Consider the following 19,154-nt stretch of genomic DNA (forward strand, 5'->3'; position numbering starts at 1 on the left):
ACTGTAAATCAGTGGGTAAGTATAGCCTTTTCAATAAAGGTCCTGGACCAACTGAATAGCTGGAGGAAGTGAGGGGGTGGATCGAACTATGTTTCTATCTTATGCCTTACCAAGATAATCCATTTCAGATGAATTAAAGATTTAAATGTGAAAAGCAAAACATTACAATTTTAGAAGAAAATATAACAGAATATCCTATAGCTTCATGGTATAGGAGTTCTTAAACAAAAAACACAAACCATAGCAGAAGATTAATAAATGAAAGCTATTTGTTAGTTCGTCACTATAGTGTAAAAACACAAGTCATCAACAAGGAGAAGATATCTGCAACACCCAAGTCCAGAAAAATGGGTTAATATCAAGAATATAAGGTCATTATCAATAAGAATATCAAGAATCAATAAAAAGAGGCAAACAAACAGAAAAACCAGCAGAAGACATGAAAAGAAATTTCACATGAGGAAACATGAATGGTCAAAAGGGAAAAGATGCTCAATCTCATTAATTAATTTTTAAAAATTCTAATTAAAAACCAGATTATCATTTCATATCAAAAAGACAGGCAACAATTTTACAATCTAACAAATTTGAGAGCAAGAGTTACTCTCAAACCCTGTTAGTGGGAGTATAAATATGTAAAAAAATCACTTTGGGGACTTCCCTGGTGGCACAGTGGTTAAGACTCCGCACTCCCAATGCAGGGGGCCCAGGTTTGATCCCTGGCCAGGGAAATAGATCCCACGTGCATGCCGCAACTAAGAGGTCACATGCCACAACTAAGGAGCCCGCCTGCCGCAACTAAAGGAGCCCACGGGCTGCAACTAAGGAGCCTACATGCCGCGACTAAGACACGGCACAACCAAATAAATAAATAAATATTTTTTTTAAAAATCACTTTGGAAAATAATGTCACTAATAATAGCTACTAAGTTGAAGATGAGCACATCTTAATACTCACCAATTACACTGCTAGGCATATACACTGAAGAAACTCTTGCATACATGCACAAGAAACATAAATCAAAATAGCTCACAGCAGCCTTGTTTACAACAGCCAAAAAATTCAAAACAACCCCAAAGTCAATCAACAAATATATCAGTTCTGTTGTATATTCAGACCAAGAAATACTACACATCAGTCAAAAGAAATAACTACAATTACAACCAACATGAGTGCGTCTAGAAAAGAAAAATGTGGATTGAAAAAGTCACTACGTGCACCAAAAGACATATACAAGAATATTCACAGCAGCATTATTCAGAATAGCTCAAAACTGCAAACAACTTAAATATCCATTAACACCACCTTGCGCAGCTGATAGGTCCCTCCTCCCAGAAGCCTCTTTGGCCTCCAGAGCACCACTCTCCTGGTCTTCCTCCTACTCCCCTGCCCCCCGCCCAGACATCTCAACACTGGAAGATCTACTGCTGAGTCACTGAACCTTTTCTGTTTTCTATACCCACTCCCTTGGAGAGCTCATCCCTTCTCATAACTTTAAGTACCATTAACAGGTTTATGATTCCAAGTTTTATCCAACTCCAGCCCAGATCTCTCCCTTGAACTGCACACTTGGACCTCCACTGCCTTTTTGTGTGTGTGTGTGTGGTACGCGGGCCTCTCACTGCTGTGGCCTCTCCCGTTGCGGAGCACAGGCTCCGGACGCACAGGCCCAGTGGCCATGGCTCACAGGCCTAGCCGCTCCGCGGCATGTGGGATATTCCCGGACCAGGGCACAAACCCGTGTCCCCTGCATCGGTAGGCGGGCTCTCAACCACTGCGCCACCAGGGAAGCCCTCCACTGCCTTTTTGATACTCCACCTGGATGTCTAACAGGCATCTCAAACTTAATATTGCCAAAACCGATCTCCTCATTTTCCACCCCAAATCTGCTCCATCTGCAATTATTCCCATGTCAGTTAAGTGCAACTCCATCCTTTCAGCTCCTTAGGAAACAAACCTGGAGTCATCTTTAACCCCTCTCTCTTCCACAACCCTCAGATCCTTTGTAAGCAAATCCTGTAGAGCAAGCACTTGTCACCCTTCCACCACTGCATCCTGGCCCACACTGCCTTCATCTGCGATAGCTTCCTGAGTCGTCCTGGGCTCCCTGCTCTGCCCCATGCTCGCTACTCCCTCCCACACATTCTGTTCTCAGCAGAGCAGCCAGAATGATCTTTAGCCAAAGGAAACCAGTTTACAGCATTCCTCTGCACCAAGCTCTCCAATGGCTAGTCCTCTTAAGTCAGAGTAAATGCCAAGCAGCTATGAAGGCTCTGCAAGATCTGCCTCCCATTTGTTCCCTCAATGGGCTCATCTCTCACAGGGCAGCAATTCCTGTTTCTTTTGTTCATCTCCAGTGCCTAAAAGAGTGCTTGGCACATAATAGGGGTTCATTAAATAAGTGCTGAATGAATGGAACCATTGAAGTGCTAAGAATTGTGCCTGGCGCCTAGTAATGGCTTAGTAATTAGCCATTATTACTACTATTTCCGAAGGGTTGGTGTGATGGAAAGGACACTCACGTAAACTCATCTCTCACTCTCCGCTAGATCAGAGCGGGACCAAGCCAGGATATACCTACTTGCTAATTCTTCTTTGTTGGCACCACTGCCCGCTACTTCAGATGGTTCTGTAGCAGCAGTCTCCTGGCTGGGCTCTTTAACTCTTTCATCAGTGAGAAGGCTGACTGCCTGGGTGATGTCACCATTACTGGCCTGAGGGGAGGAAAAAAATAGAAATTTCAAAAGTAAAGCATCACAGCATTTAAAATAAGCAGCAAGTTAGTTTGGGGGTTATAACTCTTATTACCCTGGTGACATACTGAATAAGTCTAGGCATAATTCTAGGGTATAAAGGAGGAAACAGAGTACAGTGGAGGATAGTAGGTCTATTATGCTTAAAGCACTGCTATTAAACTCCTAGTTACAGGAAGGGAGTTGCCATGCTCTGATTTCCCACAACACGCAAACAAGAATGAAATCTCACTGCTTTGGACACTATGCCGCCTGATTTCACAGAATAGCTAAGGCATGATGTATCAAAAAGGAGGCTGGCGATTGACACAGATTCTAAATGAAGTCAGCCCCTACAGTAAAGGTGCCAAACAGTTATCATATTCTGTCGTGATGACCATACTTCTATTTCATTTTAACTTTTTAAACTTTTCTTAGGAAAAAATTCTAACATACACAACAGGAGAGGGAATGTATAATTGAACCCCATATGCCCATCACTCAGCTTCGATAATTACCGAGCCCTGGTCGATCTTATTTTACCTATTCTGCCTCTCCTCCCCCAGATACTCTGAAGCAAATTCTAAGTGTCTTATCATTTCATCAGTGAACATTTCAGAATGTATTTTTTTAAAAAATATAACCCATAATGCTATCCTCACACAAATAACCAGTTCAAATTTCCCCGACTCAAATACTTTTTAGTTCGAATCAGGATCCACAAAAGGTCCATACAGTGCAGTTAGTTGATAGGTACCTTAAATCTCTGTAGGCTTCCCCCGCACTGTGAGTCTCTCCCCTCTTCAACATTTTCCTGCTCTTATAATTTACATGTTGAAGATACTGGGTCATTTGACCTTCAGAACTTCTGTCCTATACGTATGCACTTTCATTTTGGCATAAATATAGCTTGAACTGACATAACTATGATATGAACAACAGTTTTTGTTTTGTTTTTTTTGTTTTTTTTGCGGTACGCGGGCCGCTCACTGTTGTGGCCTCTCCCATTGTGGAGCACAGGCTCCGGACGCTCAGGCTCAGCGGCCATGGCTCACGGGCCCAGCTGCTCCACGGTATGTGGGATCCTCCCGGACCGGGGCACGAACCCGCGTCCCCTGCATCGGCAGGCGGACTCTCAACCACTGCGCCACCAGGGAAGCCCTGAACAACAGTTTTAAAACCTGTTGAATAGAGGCCTTGAGACTAACCTTTAGAGCTTCATGAAGAAAAGAAGGGTCCTGAATGCCTGTGATTTCCCGCAGTTGATTTAACAGCATTTGGCAGCTCTATATTTGAGAAACAGAAAGAACACAGACATATGTCAATTGGAAAGTAAATCTGGATACATTTAAAGAATAGACACCAGCATCTTGGGTAAACAGGCTTGAGACTTGCATTGTTTACTTTAAAAAACCAACAAGCTCCAAGGAACAAGGTACTTGACTGTCAGACACATTCTGAAATGCCAAATGTATTGCTCTTTTAAAAGCTTAATCATGGAAAATGCTTTTGGCATTTGTGCACAAAACATGAGTAAATAGCAAAACTACAAATACATAAAACATTTAAATGTAATATTCTAGCCTTAATGGACACTTCAAGTGCCTCAGGTTTCTCTCTGTGAGCAGTATGTAAGTAGGTCATTATAAGGAGTCCAGGGAATTTGCATGGATGTGAAGATGTGCTATTTTAAGCTTCACTGCACATGCCATTTGTGTGTGTCATTTTTCACTGACATTAAGTTTCCAATCATGTAATTAACGAACGATACCACCAATGTCATATTTGAAACTTTAGGTTTGATTTCTTAAAAAAATGTATAGATAAAGCTAGAATTTTCTGAATTATAAATACAATTGTGGAGGGAATAAAGTATGGAATGTTTTCTCTTCATTAATCTGAATCATGGAAAAACCTTTCTTATTAACTTCCAGCTACAAGATCAGTTTATAACCCTTTTCAGCCTTAAAGTCTTCAACTGACAAGTTAACAGAGACAAGTTAACACAAAAAACCTATTTACAAGTAAGCTTTTAAACAATTTAAACAATTGGCTGGCCCAAGTGAAGACACAGTGATCTTACAGATGAATACTGAAAATGAAATAGCTCAAAGTTAATCCAGCGAGAAGAAATCTAATTTATTCTTAACATTGTACTGGAATGAAGCCCCGATTCAATACTTGATGCTTGACCATTAACTGTCTTTCAGTTAGTACTATGTGTCCAAGGGGCAGTCTAGTTCACTGCCAGCTGTAATAGAAACAGTATCCTCTGTTCTTCAACAGCTGAGGGCCCAATGCAACACTCAAGCAGCACACCACTAGAAATAACGAACTGAAACACCCCTGTACAGTCCTTGGAAAAGCATCAACAGTCTTTCTGTTCTAGTCACAGGTCATCGTCATAGGCTAGAAATGGAACCCTACCCTGCTGAGCCCAGCAGTCCTGGAGGCTGTTGAGTCTGTCAAAGGCAGTCACCGCCTGGGCACTGCTAGAGTGACTCTCACACTAAGAGGTATCCAGATTTAACCTTGGAAAACACTGAAAACACAGCATATGATTTTTAGAAAAATAAAGTATTAAAAAGTTTGTTTCCAAACAAATTCTAATCCCATTGATCGTATTGTGTAAAAGTGTGTGAATATATATAGGTCAATCATAACCAATTTTCTAAAAAATCCAAATCAATGTACCCAAAAAAGGGTGGAATAAAAGGAAGAGGAAATGGGTAGCATATCAGCCCTGAACTGGAACCAAGAAGGTAAGAGTGGGATAGACAATCACATCTTCACCTCAAATTACTCTGTGTACCAACTGATGCAGGAGTCACAGAAGACAATTCCAGTTAAAATAATAGCTCACACCCACTGCTTACTTTTAGCCAGGTGCTGTTCAAAACACTTCATATGTGTTCACTAATTTAAGCCTCATAACAAACCTGTGAGATAGACACTGTGCCCATTTGACAGAAAACTGAGGCATAGAGAGGTTAAGTAACTTACACAAAGTTATTGCTAGTAAGGGGTGGAGCTGGGATTTGACCCCAGGCTGCCTGACTCCAGAGTCTGCACTCTAACCTCTATGCCATGCTGTATCTGAGAAGACAAAGAAAACAGGCAAGAATACCTATTTAATGCAAAACAATGCAAACATTTTATTCTTATACTTTGACCTTGATCTCTGCATCTTAACAAGTTTCCTATTTTTATTTTAGCTGCCCTTATATAATCACAAGTTTGATTACTTAGTAGTACAATCAGTTCCAAATAAGCTATCATCAGGAAGTAGAGAGGTAAACACTATAATGGACGGAATGTAAGGTGCCATCAGTTATAAAAAGCGCCATTATTTTATGCACCACCAAAGACAAAAACGGCTGCCACTTAAATGCCTTCATGACAGTGAAGTGTGATGAAGTCCTTCATGACAGTCCTAGGAGCCAACGCCTTTATGACAGTCCTAGGAGACACATGAATTGGTCACATCAGCTTCTTGTAGCTCCAAAATGTCTCATTTATGTTGAGAAATAAAGCAATTCACCCTATTTCCAGGTGCACTGCCTGGCATGCAATACATAATTCTTTGGCATATTTCTCAGCAACAACAAAAAAAAGCTTAAAACACCTATAGTATCTTCCTTTCTGAGGTCCCATAATGCACTTGATTGTAGCTTTGCAAGAAAATTTGAGACTGCAATCATTCCTCCAATGACAAATATTTTACTTCACATGAAATCAAATCTGTACCCTGCTGTTCTATTTCTGTGCCTTTCTTCATAGTTTTTTCGATCTTTTAAAGCCCTTTTAAATGGCAAGTAAACTAACCGTGCGGTACCAAGAGTGCATATAACCCGACTGCCATGACGGCAGGAACAGCTATGGCTGAGCCCACACATGTGCAGACTATGGTAACTACACCACATGTGCTACTTGGATGATAGTAAATGTAAGGACCATCTCAATTTCAGAGATCTCAGAATGCCAAATAAATGCTAATCAATGAAATACGGTATTGAAATGATAAATAATTTACTAACCATTACATTTGGCTGTGGGTTAAAGTCCCACTCCTGTGTCTCCACTTTGTAACAGATAGCAGTGGACATTAACACATCTAGAATAATACACTCAGGAAAGGAAAATAAACTCTTAGTTTCCCTTTTTTAAAAGCTATTGGGCAGAGATGACAGCTACATAAAATCATTTTGTACAGTGTCAAGAGTGACATTATATTCATCTTACCTCCTTCAAGAACTCTGGTCCCTTACTATCCTCTCCCCCTCCCATGCTGAGGGAACGAATGAGCCTGCGAAGGAATAGGACTTACTGGCTTTACCTGGTATTTCTCACCATGTGGTTTCCTAACTGTTTTAAGTGAAATTCCTGCCTCTGTAAAGGCAAGAATCACACAACACACTACCTGATTTGAATTAGCCCTAGGACAGTGCTATTAACAAGTAACTAACAAGTAACTAACACTTACTGAACGCCTTTCTGTCAGGAACCTGAGATGCCTCACACACACATGTAATCCTTGGAACAACCCTAAAAAAGTTAAGAATCATTATCTTCATTGTGCAAATTAGAAAACTGAGGTTTACAAAACCTATTTTGTCATCAAGTGTCTTGAATTAAAAGATTAATCAAAAGTAACTATTGGGCCTCCCTGGTGGCGCAGTGGTTGGGAGTCCGCCTGCCGATGCAGGGGACGCGGGTTCGTGCCCCGATCCCGGAGGATCCCACGTGCCGCGGAGCGGCTGGGCCCGCGAGCCATGGCCGCGGAGCCTGTGTGTCCGGAGCCTGTGCTCCGCAACGGGAGAGGCCACAGCAGTGAGAGGCCCGCGTACAGCAAAAAAAAAAAAAAAAAAAAAAAGTAACTATTAAGAGTCTGAATAACAAGTTTCACAAGGATTAAGCTATGCTAGTGATACACATCAACAACTGCTATGACATGACTCAGTCTTATAAATATTTAGGTAAACCTAAATTCTCACACAGACAACGCAAATCCTGATCAGTACTATATATGACATGTTAATTTTACCACAACAGACAAGCTAAGCTCATTAGGATCCTACTGTATTACTAACTCACAGTTTCTTCTGGAACTTCACAGGAAGCTGATTTAAATATTAACTTCACCCTAACTATGATGCTACATATAAAGTACACACCCAACATGAGACAAGACAAAGCCTGTGCTCCAGTCATAATGAAGTCAAATAACTGGCAAGAGCCAACATGTTTGCATTTCCCTAGCTAAATACATATTATTTTCATAAAACAAAGAGTACTCTCTTTTCTTGCCCAGAGGCAGTGAAAAAAGACAGGCACACACAAATCTCTAGAGAGAAGGAACTCAAGCTTTCTGACCTCAACTACTCCGTGGTTTTGGTGCAAAACTTCTCAGAAATGAGGTTTTCTTAAAGCAAAGACAATAACTCACCTTATAGTAAGCAATAAACAGGATTAGTCACCCAGTAAAACAATAAACTATGAAGTTTTATAGTCCTAATCCTACTGCAACTAAATTAAAACTCTCTGATCAGCAAATTAGTGAGATTACTAATCTCACAATCTTCAAATACTCAGTTTAGCACTGTGATGAGGTGCTTTCTAGATTATTCCATTCCTTCAAACAGGGATGCTATTTTCATCATTCTCATGCACACATTTCCTGATCTCAACTATTTTTACAAACCCATTTCTAAATTTAAAACTAAGTACATAATTGATAAATGTTACTTTACTCCAAAGAACTACCAAGGTGTGCCTAATGAAATTCCCTCCGAAGTTAAAGATCTGGTTTTCTAATTTTAAAATAAAACTTAAATACCCAAGGAAAGCAAAGGAATAACTTTAGGAGTCAAAGAAAATATACAGCAGCAACTCCAGAAACCCAACCTATACAACAGGGTCTTAACAACACAGTCTGAGACTTCCACTAACCTTTCCAACTTCCACGAAACAAGGAACAAGTCCACAAAAGCCCTGGTATTTTTTCAGTTTTTCTCCCAGCAACAACTCCATGTTGGTCCAATTTACTCATAACGTAGAAATCTGAAGTGCCTTATGACTCTACAATTGACAAATAGCATTTTTTTAGTGGATGAAACTAAATCCCCCGAAATGGGCTCCTTGATAACTCATTTTAATGGTGCAAAAATTAGGTACGTGATGAAAATCACTGTTTCAGTTCATCAACTGGCTTAAAGTTTTTAAAAAGCATTAAAAGTTTTTAAAAGTTAGCCAATTCTAAATGGTGTAGAGAGGTTTAAACTAAAATTAAAAGCAAGAAAAAAAAGAACTAATCATTATTTACTCAAATTTTTTCATCTTTTTTTTTCATATTCACTGAGTAGGAAATTCTAACAGCACAAAAAGATATAAAATGAAAGGGAAATTTCCCTCTTCCTCCTATCCAGTCCCATTTCCCAGGACTAACCACTATTAATAGTTTCTGACATATCTTTCCAGAAATGTTCTATGCACACAAATATATTCTTTCATACTATACATCATGTCCTGCACCTTGTTTTTTTCTTACTTTTGAATACATTAAGACAATATTTTTTTCATTTCTTTAAATACATATGTGCCCCAACTAAATACAAGAAACGAGGCCAGGAAACTGTTACAATAAGGTCTTATGAAATGTATCTCCAAAAATTAAAGAAAATGCCATTCAGCAATCTACTGCTAAGGTGTACTGAGAAACTAAGAAAATATGGCAAAAGTTTACATGGTTATAGTTTTAGAAATCTAAAAGTAAAATTTTAAGTTATTATTAGATGGGCCTCAGTGTGTAGTTTCCATTTTTGATAAATAACAGGGACCAGAGAGGTGATGTGGGATTGGATTATGAAGGGTTCTAAATGTCAGGATGAGTTTAGACTTTATCTAATGAACAATGAAAATTACAGGTTCCTCAGCAGGGAAGAAATATGAAGGGTAAAAAAGGTACTTTAAGGGGATTCATCTAGCACATGTCAACAACTAGTTTAAAGTGGGATGACACTAGGGAAAGAAAGCTTAACCATGAGTTACAGGGCTACTGAATAAACCAAGTGTGATGACAGAGGTAGGAAGCTGGCAGGAGAAATGGAAAGGTAGAGTATACTCTCCACATCTCAAGGAATGAAGAGATAAAGCTTAGCCAAATATTTGAAAATGGATGCCTAAGAGAACGTGATTGACGAAGACATGAAAGGAAACCAGTAAAAACCAACCAATGTAATATGCCACACTAACAGAATGAAGGGGATAAAAACACAGTTATCTTGGTTGATGCAGAAAAAATCCAACACCCTTTGATGATAAAAACAATCAGGAAACTAGGAAGAGAAGGTCATTTCCTCAACATGATAAAGAGCCTTTATTAAAAAAAACTCACAGTTAACATCATTCACAATGGTGAAAGACTGAAAGAGTTCCCCCTAAAATCAGTATGAATACAAAGAAGCCCAATGTTATTCAACATTATACTAGAGGTTCTAGCCAGAGCAATTAGGCAAGAAAAATAAATAAAAGGCACCCACACTGGAAAGGAGAAAGTAAAACTATCTCTATTCACAGATGACATGATATATACAATCCCAGAGAATCCACAAAAAAGTCACTAGAGCTAATAAATAAATTCAGCAAAGCTGAAGAGTACAGGATCAACAGGCAAAAATCAGCTGTGTTTCTATACAGCCGCAATGAACAATCTGAAAAGGAAATTTAGAAAACAATTACACTTACAATAATATCCAAAAGCATAAAATACCTAGGAATAAATTTAACCAAGAAGGTGAAAGACTTGTACACTAAAAACTACGTAACACTGAAAAAGAACTTACAGGAAACCTTAATAAATGGAAAAACATCCAAGTTCATGGATTGGATGACTGTATCCGTCAGGGTTCTCAAGAAAAACAGAACCAATAGGGCACATGTGTGTGCGAGCACATGAAGAGACCCTGTATTCCTAGTTTCCTGTGCGTGTGAATTAAGAAATTTATTATTAGAAATTGGCTCTTGGGATTATGGAGGCTGAGAAGTCCCAAGATCTGCAGTTGGCAAGCTGGAGAACCAGTCAAGGGTGTCATTCCAGTCAGATCTGCAAAGCCTGAAAACGAGGAGAGCTGATGATATAAGTTCCAGTCGGAGGACAGGAGAAGACCTGCACCCAGTCAGGTAGGTAAAGTTTCCTCTTACTCAGGCTTTTTGTTCTATTCAGGTTTTCAACTGAAGGGGTAAGGCCCACAGACACTAGGGAGGGCAATCAGCTTTACTCAGCCTACCAATTCAAATGCTAATCTCATCCAGAAGCACCCTCGAAGACATACCCAGAATAATGTTTGACTAAACGTCTGGGCACCTCCTGGTCTAGTCAAGCTGACACATAAAACTAATCATCACAAAGGTTTAATATTGTTAAGATATCAATACTACCCAAAGTGATCTACAAATTCAGTGTAATCCCTATCAAAATTCCAATGACCTTTTTTGCAGAAATGGAAAAGCTGATCCTCAAATTCATATGGAATTTCAATGGACCCTGAATAGCCAAAACAATACTGAAAAAGAACAAAGTTAGAGGACTCACACTTTAAGATTTCAAAACCTACTACAAAACTACAGTAATCGTGACAGTGTAGTACTGGCATAAGGACAGGCATATGAACAAATGAATAAGAATTGGGAGTCCAGAAAAAAACCATACATCTATGGTCAACTGATTCTTGACAAGGGTGTCAAAACCATTTGATGGGAAAAAATATTCTCTTCAAAAAATGGTACTGGAGGGCCTCCCTGGTGGCGCAGTGGTTGAGAGTCCGCCTGCCGATGCTAGGGGATACGGGTTCGTGCCCCGGTCTGGGAGGATCCCATATGCCGCGGAGCGTCTGGGCCCGTGAGCCATGGCCACTGAGCCTGCGCATCCGGAGCCTGTGCTCCGCAATGGGAGAGGCCACAGCGGTGAGAGGCCCGCGTACCGCAAAAAAAAAAAAAAAAAAAAAAATGGTACTGGGGGTGCTGTAGGGATAAGATTGATGGTGTTTAAGAGTACAAACTTGTAACAAGTACCAAAATAGTCACAGAGATTTAATGTACAGTTTATTGAACGTAGACAATAATATTGCACTATAAGTATGTTATATGATAAATATCATTACAGGAGCACACATATTATAATATACAAATTTACCAAAGTAACATAATGTACACCTTAAATTTACACACACCACAAACAAAAATGGTGCTAGGACAACTAGATATCCATTTCCAAAAGAGTAAAGTTTGACCTCTACTTCACACAATATTAAAAAACTTACTCAAAATGGATTAACAACCTAAATATAAGAGCTAAAACTATGAAACTGTTAGAAGAAAATTAAAGGTAAATCTTCATTATCTGGAATTTGGCAATGGATTCTTTTTATATTATACCAAAAGCACAAGCAACAGAAGAAAAAATAGGTAAGTGGCACTTCATCAAAATTAAAAACTTTTGTGCATCCAAGGACATTATCAAGAAAGTGAAATGACAACCTACAGGATGGGAGAAAATATTTTCAAATCATAAATCTGATAAGGGTCTAGCATCCAGATTATATTAAAATTCTTACAATTCAAACCACCAAAGACAAACAAACCCAATTCAAAAATGAGCAAAGGATCTGAACAGCCATTTCTCCAAAGAAGAGATACAAATGGCCAATAAGCATAAGAAAAGATGCTTAACAACATTAGCCATTAGGAAAATGCAAAGCAAAACTAAATGAGGAAGTGAGAGAGTGGCATGGACTTACATATGCTACCAAATGTAAAATAGATAGTTAGTGGGAAGCAGCCACATAGCACAGGGAGATCAGCTCAGTGCTTTGTGACCACCTAGAGGGGTGGGGATAGGGAGGGTGGGAGGGAGACACAAGAGGGAGGAGATATGGGGATATATGTATATGTACAGCTGATTCACTTTGTTATAAAGGAGAAACTAACACACCATTGTAAAGCAATTATATTCCGATAAAGATGTTAAAAAAAAAAAGCAAAAATGGACAATAACAAGTGTTTGGGGAGGATGTGGAGAAACTGGAGCCCTTGTGCGTTGCTGGTGGGAATGTAAAACGGTACAGCTGCTGTGGAAAAGTCTGGCAGTTCCTCAAAACATTAAACATAGAATTACCCTATGATCCAGCAATTCTACTTTTAGGTATATACCCAAAAGAATTGGAAGCAGTACTCAAAATATTCGTACGTGAATGTTCACAGAAGGACAATTCATAAAAAACAAAAGGTGGGAACAACTCAAATGTCCACCAATGGAAAAACAGATAAGATGTAATAGATACACAGAGTTGAATATTAGCCATTATTGAAAGGAATGAAGTACTGATACATGCTATAACTTGGATGAACCTCAAGAACATTAAACTAAGTGAAAGAAGCCAGACACAAAAGGTCACGTACTATACAATGCCATTTACATGAAACATCCAGAACAGGTAAATGCAGAGACAGAAAGCAGACTGGTGTTGCCAGGGGGAGGGGGAATAGGGAGTGACAGCTTAGTGGGTTTTCTTTTGGGGTGTTAAAAATATTTTGGAACTAGACAGAAGTGGTGGTTGTGCAATACTGTGACTATACTAAATGTACACTTTAAAACAGTTAATTTTATATTATATGAATTTATTCAACTGAATAAAAAGGGAAAGCTTTGCACAATCGCGCGCACACACGTACACAAACACACACACACACACACACACACACGAAGAAAAAAGACACCAGGAGAGTACTAACTTGAGCTGGAATATTGAAAAAGGAAATATTTGTTTAGGACATCTCAAGTTTAACCTGACTACCAACCATCATGCAGCAGCTGCCAGCACCTATTCACGCAGATCTTTTATTTGGCTTTGAATGTCTGGTATTTTGACCTCCCTTTTTATTATAAAGCCTTGATGGTGGAAATAGCACTAAGTAGCCCAGATTCTTAGCACACATTAGCCTCTAGGCAAATGTCAACTTTCTTGCGCATCGATTTCCACACCTGGAAAATAAAGTATACCATAAGCCTTGACAGCACAGTGACTATGAAATGAAGTAATGCATACAGGAATTGTTACTAAAATGAAAAAATGATTTTTAACTGTAAAATACTGTGACCTGCCCATCTAACAAAAGTCATCTAGAGGTTGTAGTAAAAATACTGATATCCTAGGGCTTCCCTGGTGGCGCAGTGGTTGAGAGTCCGCCTGCCGATGCAGGGGACGCGGGTTCGTGCCCCGGTCCAGGAAGATCCCACATGCTGCGGAGCGGCTGGGCCCGTGAGCCATGGCCGCTGAGCCTGCGCATCCAGAGCCTGTGCTCCGCAACGGGAGAGGCCACAACAGTGAGAGGCCCGCGTACCTCAAAAAAAAAAAAAAAAATACTGATATCCTAGGAGAAAACTGCCTGTGCCAGGGTTTTGGTTTTATCACTTACTAGCTGCGTCACTCTGCAAATTCTACTTCCTAGTCGCACTAAATTTTACTTCATAGGATTGCTATATGGATTCAATGAGAATAAATGTTAAAGTGCTTCATAAATTGTCAAAAAAGTCTGGATGCAGGACAAGTACAAGCTAGCTACGGCACACCCAAATTTCTACATTTCTAACAAACTCCTAGGTGATGTGGATGCTGCTGGTCCATGGACCATATTCTGAGTCACAAGGGAGCAGAAGTCAGTGAAGGAGCCTGGGGGTTAGGCTCGGATAAGGAAGATGTAAGAAAACTTAGGCGTGTGAGGAAAGACATCTAAATCAGGGTTTCTTAAGCTCAAAATTATTGACATTTGGGGCCAGACAGCTTTTTGTTTAGGGGGGACTATCCTGTACACTGTAGGATGTTTAGCAGCATCCCTGACTTCTACTGGAGCATTCTCCCGAAACCAGTAGTCACAATCAAAAAGGTCTCTAGACACCAATGATTTAGATTCATCTCTAAGAAATGAAGGGAGAAGGGAAGGGTACCTCTTCCACTGAGAGAAAAAGGGATGCTGAAGGGGGGGCGGAAAACCCAAATATGAGACAGAGAGCTCTTAAGGTATCAGCAAGCTCAGTTAAGTAGAAAGGAAGGTTATCTATTTAGAAAGAGTGCAGGGAGAACTGAAAGTTTAAAACATCAGGAAGAGAGTTCTAGAGAGTAATAGAAAGGATCTGACCCAAAACAATGGGTCCACTGACTAAGAAGTAGGATCAGGGACTTCCTGGGCTCCTTGGAGTCAGAAGTGCCTGGGTTCAGTCCTGGCTGTACCACTGACTAGCTTGGTGACCTTCGGCAAATTATTTAACAAGAAACAAGAAACTTTCCTGGAGTTGTCATAAGTACTGAGATAATATATGTTAAATTCGGAGCACAGAGTGTGGCATATAGTACATGATCAATTAATGTTATCTACTACTATTATCAGCGTCATTATTTTCCTTGAAAAACGTTTCACTTGGCTATTGCTTTAAATTTCTTGGATGAAACAAAACACATGGAAAGATCTTGCCTGGTGAGGTGTTACTTGTCAATGTGTTTTATAAATTTACTAAAAGTACTGTGTGAATAGGAACTGTTTGTAGCTGGAGGCATGAGAGTTGTGGAAGCCAACCAAGCACTGACTTACTGATGTGCCAAAAATCACAATTAATGAGACAAGGTAAAAGAGGGTGTAAAGCCAAAAAATCAAAGGAAAGCATTAAATTTTCACCGAAACTGACAGGTTTTCACAGGGCTTCAGTTAGCAGAATGTGTGATGAGCCCTGGTATAGCTGCCAAGGACCACAGGTTTCTAAGAGCCAACCTGACTTCAAGTTGTTTAACCTACAATAACAGTAAACATTGCTGCTGGTTTTCATCTAAGTCAAGAATTGATTGAAAGAGTACTCTCTTTCAGACTCGAGTACATACTGAGAACATATTTCAAGAGTAATACATTTTTCTTGCAGTCAAATCTTGGACGGCTATAATGGGTTCTGCCTGTTCCATGTACAAATGACCAATAATGGAAGGGAAGCATTCTAGGTTTTAAATAGATTGAGTGTCAGGGGAGGAGAGCTCCCCTCAATTACAGCAATTAAAGATCCTTTAAGGGCAATGTAGAATGCTTCAGAGAATTCAAAATAGAGTCCATTCTAACATGAAACTTATGAAGATTAGGAAGACATTAAAATCTTTCCTCTGAGATGTGAAAGGGAATTTCCTCATATAAGACTCCTTCAGCCTAGCCTGCTAACTTCAAGCATTTTACATTAGCAAAAACAAAAAGGGCAAACATTATCAAGCATTCCAAGCTTATCATCTGTCTGTATGGGGCGAATCACTGAGAAGAACGGTAAATGTCATCACTCTGCAGGTTGCCAGGAATCAGGGTCCTCCAGCTAGCCACAGCCACTGGAGTTCCAAAACTTTCCAAAAATAGCTATGACTTATATACAAGTGTTCATCAAACACCTCACATATGAACTCTTAAACAGAGAGTGCTGAGACAATGGTCACCTATCAAACTGCGGCAGAGGTAAATGCAGCTGCTGCTGACCAAAAGGCACATGGTGTCAACCAACGAATTTAAATGACTTGCTCTCCCTTAAAATAGTCTCTTCTCCAAATCAACATGACTGTCTCAAAGCTAAGATTTTCCCACCTGTTTTTAACTCACTGTCCTAAAAACAAATAGAAATGATCTCTGAAACCAAAGAAAATCCTGACTCAGGTTCCAACAGACATTGGTAAACACCTAACAATTTTTCTATGACAAATCAGCACATGAAACACCATCTGCCTACTTTCATTTTTGAGTCCACGACCCGGAGGTATCTTTTACTACAGGAGTTTAAAAAGTAAGTGCGGTCACTTTACACACTATTGGTCTCCTGAGTGCCTGAAGAGGAAGAACAAAAAGGCATAAAAGGTTTCTCACGTGGAAGTATCTGACAGCTCTGTACTGTAAATATTTTATGAAATTCCTCACTTCCAAACTCGCATTTAAATACTTGGTACAGGGTTCCAATTCTGTCTTGAAACAGCTTAGCACTTGACGGGTGACGGGTAGTCTTAAGTTATAACATTCCAAAGTAACATTAGAAGACTTTCTCAAACTGCCCACTTCCCAAGTTTTTTTCGCACAGACATTAGCCGTTTGATTTTCTCTCAAACCAGTATTCTTTTACTCTCACCACCTTAGCCCAGAAATCCTCGTATAGATTTCAATCTTCTTAGATAATAGAAAAGGGGAAGCATTATCAGCATACCTTGTATTCATCGCGCTGTTCTGCTCCTCCCCCTTCCTTAAAAATCTAGAGTGATGAATGCAGTAATTGGGAAGGCTGCTTTCTGCTTAAAAAAATAGGGGTGTGTGTGGACGGCATGAAGTGGTAACAAGGACCCCTGGTCTTTCACACGGTGTAGATAAATCCTGGCTTTAACTTAGATAACTTCGGTCTGCTTTAGACTCTTAGAACAGCACTGCCCTAAAACGGATTCGAAAACAAAAACAAAAAACAAAAACCACCAAAGCTGCCCTTTTCGGAAGTTTCTCACCCTTGGTCGGGGGCCAGGAGCGCTCTTCTTAGAGATCCCTGATGCAGACAGCCCACGTTCAGCCCTTTATATTTGATTTTCCAAATTAGCTAATCTCCCTCGAACTTCAGCCCGTCCCCGAACCCGAAAAGAGTCCTCAATCTCTGCGACCGAGCCTTGCAGAGACTTCACCCTCCTCCTCGAGCCCCAGGGCTCACCCCGGCAGACGCGCCGACCTCTCCCCAGCTGGGCCCGGGCGCCCTCCGCAGCCCCCTCCCGCCTGGCCCCGAGCCAGAGCCCCGCAGGCCCGCCCGCCCGCGCCCCGCGCCGCTCCCATCCCGGCCCCGCACCCCCTACTCCCACGGGACCCGGAGCCAGCCCCCCGGCTCCCGCCCGCCGCCGCGGGGCCCACCGAGCCGTGGCGATCGGCTGCTCCGGCCGCGTCGTCCTGCTGCAGCTCCGCAGTCATGGCCGAGGCGCCCCTCCGCGGGTCACCCGCCTCCCGCCGCCGCGGCCAGCCCAGCCCCGCCGGAGGAGGAGGAGGAGGAGGAAGAGAAGAAGGAGGAGGAGGTGGAGGAGTAGGTCCCGCCTCCGCCCTCCACCCTGCTAGGGCCCCGCCTCCGCCCCGCCGCGCACCGCCCCCGGCCTGCGCGCGCACGCCAAGCGCGCGGCCGAGGGCCGAGCCGCTCTCTGCGTGCTCCCGCATACGCCGGGATATGACCCGGCGCCGGTCACGTGACCCCGGCCCCGCCCGCGCCTAACGGTCAGCGTCTGCGCCCGAGCGGTGTGTTCCGGGCGGTTGACGACCAGGAAATGGTGTGGAGTGTGGACCCTGTTTTCCCGAGTCTCCTTCTCTGCCGTCGTCCCTCAAACCTGCTCATTTCTAGGACTCACCACCGGCTCAAGACTCCTCACAGACGAGTTCAGGCTGCTCCGCATTTGGGGAACGCGTCTAGTGACCGCGTAATAGAGGGTTTTCCACCTGGCGGTGGAGCCATTTCCAAGTCCAGTGACACGAAAAATTTATCATCCTTGAGAAAAGGAAAGGCAGAGGCTGAATGGAGTGGTCTGACGGGTAAAGCTAACCAAACGGACCAGAGCCTGTATTCACTGATGCTCAGGGAAGTGCCCTAACACCGACCTGGGCATGGGGAGCAAGAATTGCCCAGTTCCCATTTTAGATTTTATGGCGTTCAAACTAAAATTTTATAGGGTTTTAAGTTTGAGCCAGATGCTTATGATGGCACATTAAGCGCTAAGGTGCCCTCAATTGGGTTGTGTTTTCAACAATTTGATGGAAATTGTAACTGCTAAACCCTGTGTCACGTTTATTCACATGTATCGCAGTGACAATCCACTTGGCATACTTTGGACTGGTCCAAATCTGTGTGGAGGCTGGGTAGGGAAGGGCCTCTTTTAGAGGGTAGTGCTTATCTGGTTGCCCTGGTCTAGCCCTTGGGCAGTACCTTCAGTGTGAATTTTATGTGGATGGTGGCCTTTCCTGTGCTCCTGGCATCGTTGTCCATGTGATTGTAATGTTTCACCTGCAGGCATTTCTAGTCTGCATGGAAGCACAGCTTGAGGCATAAGGAAACAGGTACAGATCAGGTGCAGCTCCCATGGGAGACCTGATTAGCCTCAGGAGCCTAGACCACGACGGCTGCTACTTCCTTCACCTGGAGATTCAGGGGGTCCCCTTTCCCTGGCAGGTAAACTGGCAGCGTGATCATAATCTTCCACGTTCAGCGGCTATGTGTTTATGTCTGATGGTTGTAGGACTCTTTATGCTGTGGCTTTGACTTTTTTTTTTTTTTTTTTTCCTCCTGGGTAATCAAAACGTGTGTTCCTGGCCTCAACCTGGGGGTCATAGCAAAATAAGTTGATTTC

At 41.6% G+C, this 19,154-nt stretch overlaps 2 protein-coding genes across 10 annotated transcripts in view; one reads left to right on the forward strand and one right to left on the reverse strand.

Annotated features, from left to right (window-relative positions):
• USP28 (ubiquitin specific peptidase 28) overlaps positions 1–17,818 on the reverse strand; it is a 58,481-nt gene extending 40,663 nt beyond the window's left edge. For 3 of the 9 annotated variants that reach the window (XM_060102759.1, XM_060102752.1, XM_060102751.1), the window contains exons 1-4: positions 17,680–17,785; positions 8,683–8,811; positions 3,942–4,019; positions 2,583–2,715 (exon numbers count right to left, since the gene is read on the reverse strand). In XM_060102759.1, the coding sequence (XP_059958742.1) occupies positions 2,583–2,715; positions 3,942–4,019; positions 8,683–8,763 (292 nt within the window). In that variant the 5' untranslated portion in view covers positions 8,764–8,811; positions 17,680–17,785. Of the gene's footprint in view, positions 1–2,582; positions 2,716–3,941; positions 4,020–5,736; positions 5,830–7,216; positions 7,233–8,682; positions 8,812–17,679 lie in introns of those variants that run through there. The other 6 variants (XM_060102754.1, XM_060102760.1, XM_060102758.1 and 3 more) reach the window with 5 other exon arrangements.
• A 1,068-nt stretch (positions 17,819–18,886) lies between these two features.
• Positions 18,887–19,154, forward strand: part of HTR3B (5-hydroxytryptamine receptor 3B) — a 73,302-nt gene continuing 73,034 nt past the window's right edge. The window contains exon 1 of the mRNA XM_060105253.1: positions 18,887–18,976. Within this exon, the coding sequence (XP_059961236.1) occupies positions 18,887–18,976 (90 nt within the window). The remainder of the gene's footprint in view (positions 18,977–19,154) is intronic.

Source organism: Mesoplodon densirostris, chromosome 7 (assembly GCF_025265405.1).
Source record: "Mesoplodon densirostris isolate mMesDen1 chromosome 7, mMesDen1 primary haplotype, whole genome shotgun sequence".
NCBI classification, from domain to species: domain Eukaryota; kingdom Metazoa; phylum Chordata; class Mammalia; order Artiodactyla; family Ziphiidae; genus Mesoplodon; species Mesoplodon densirostris.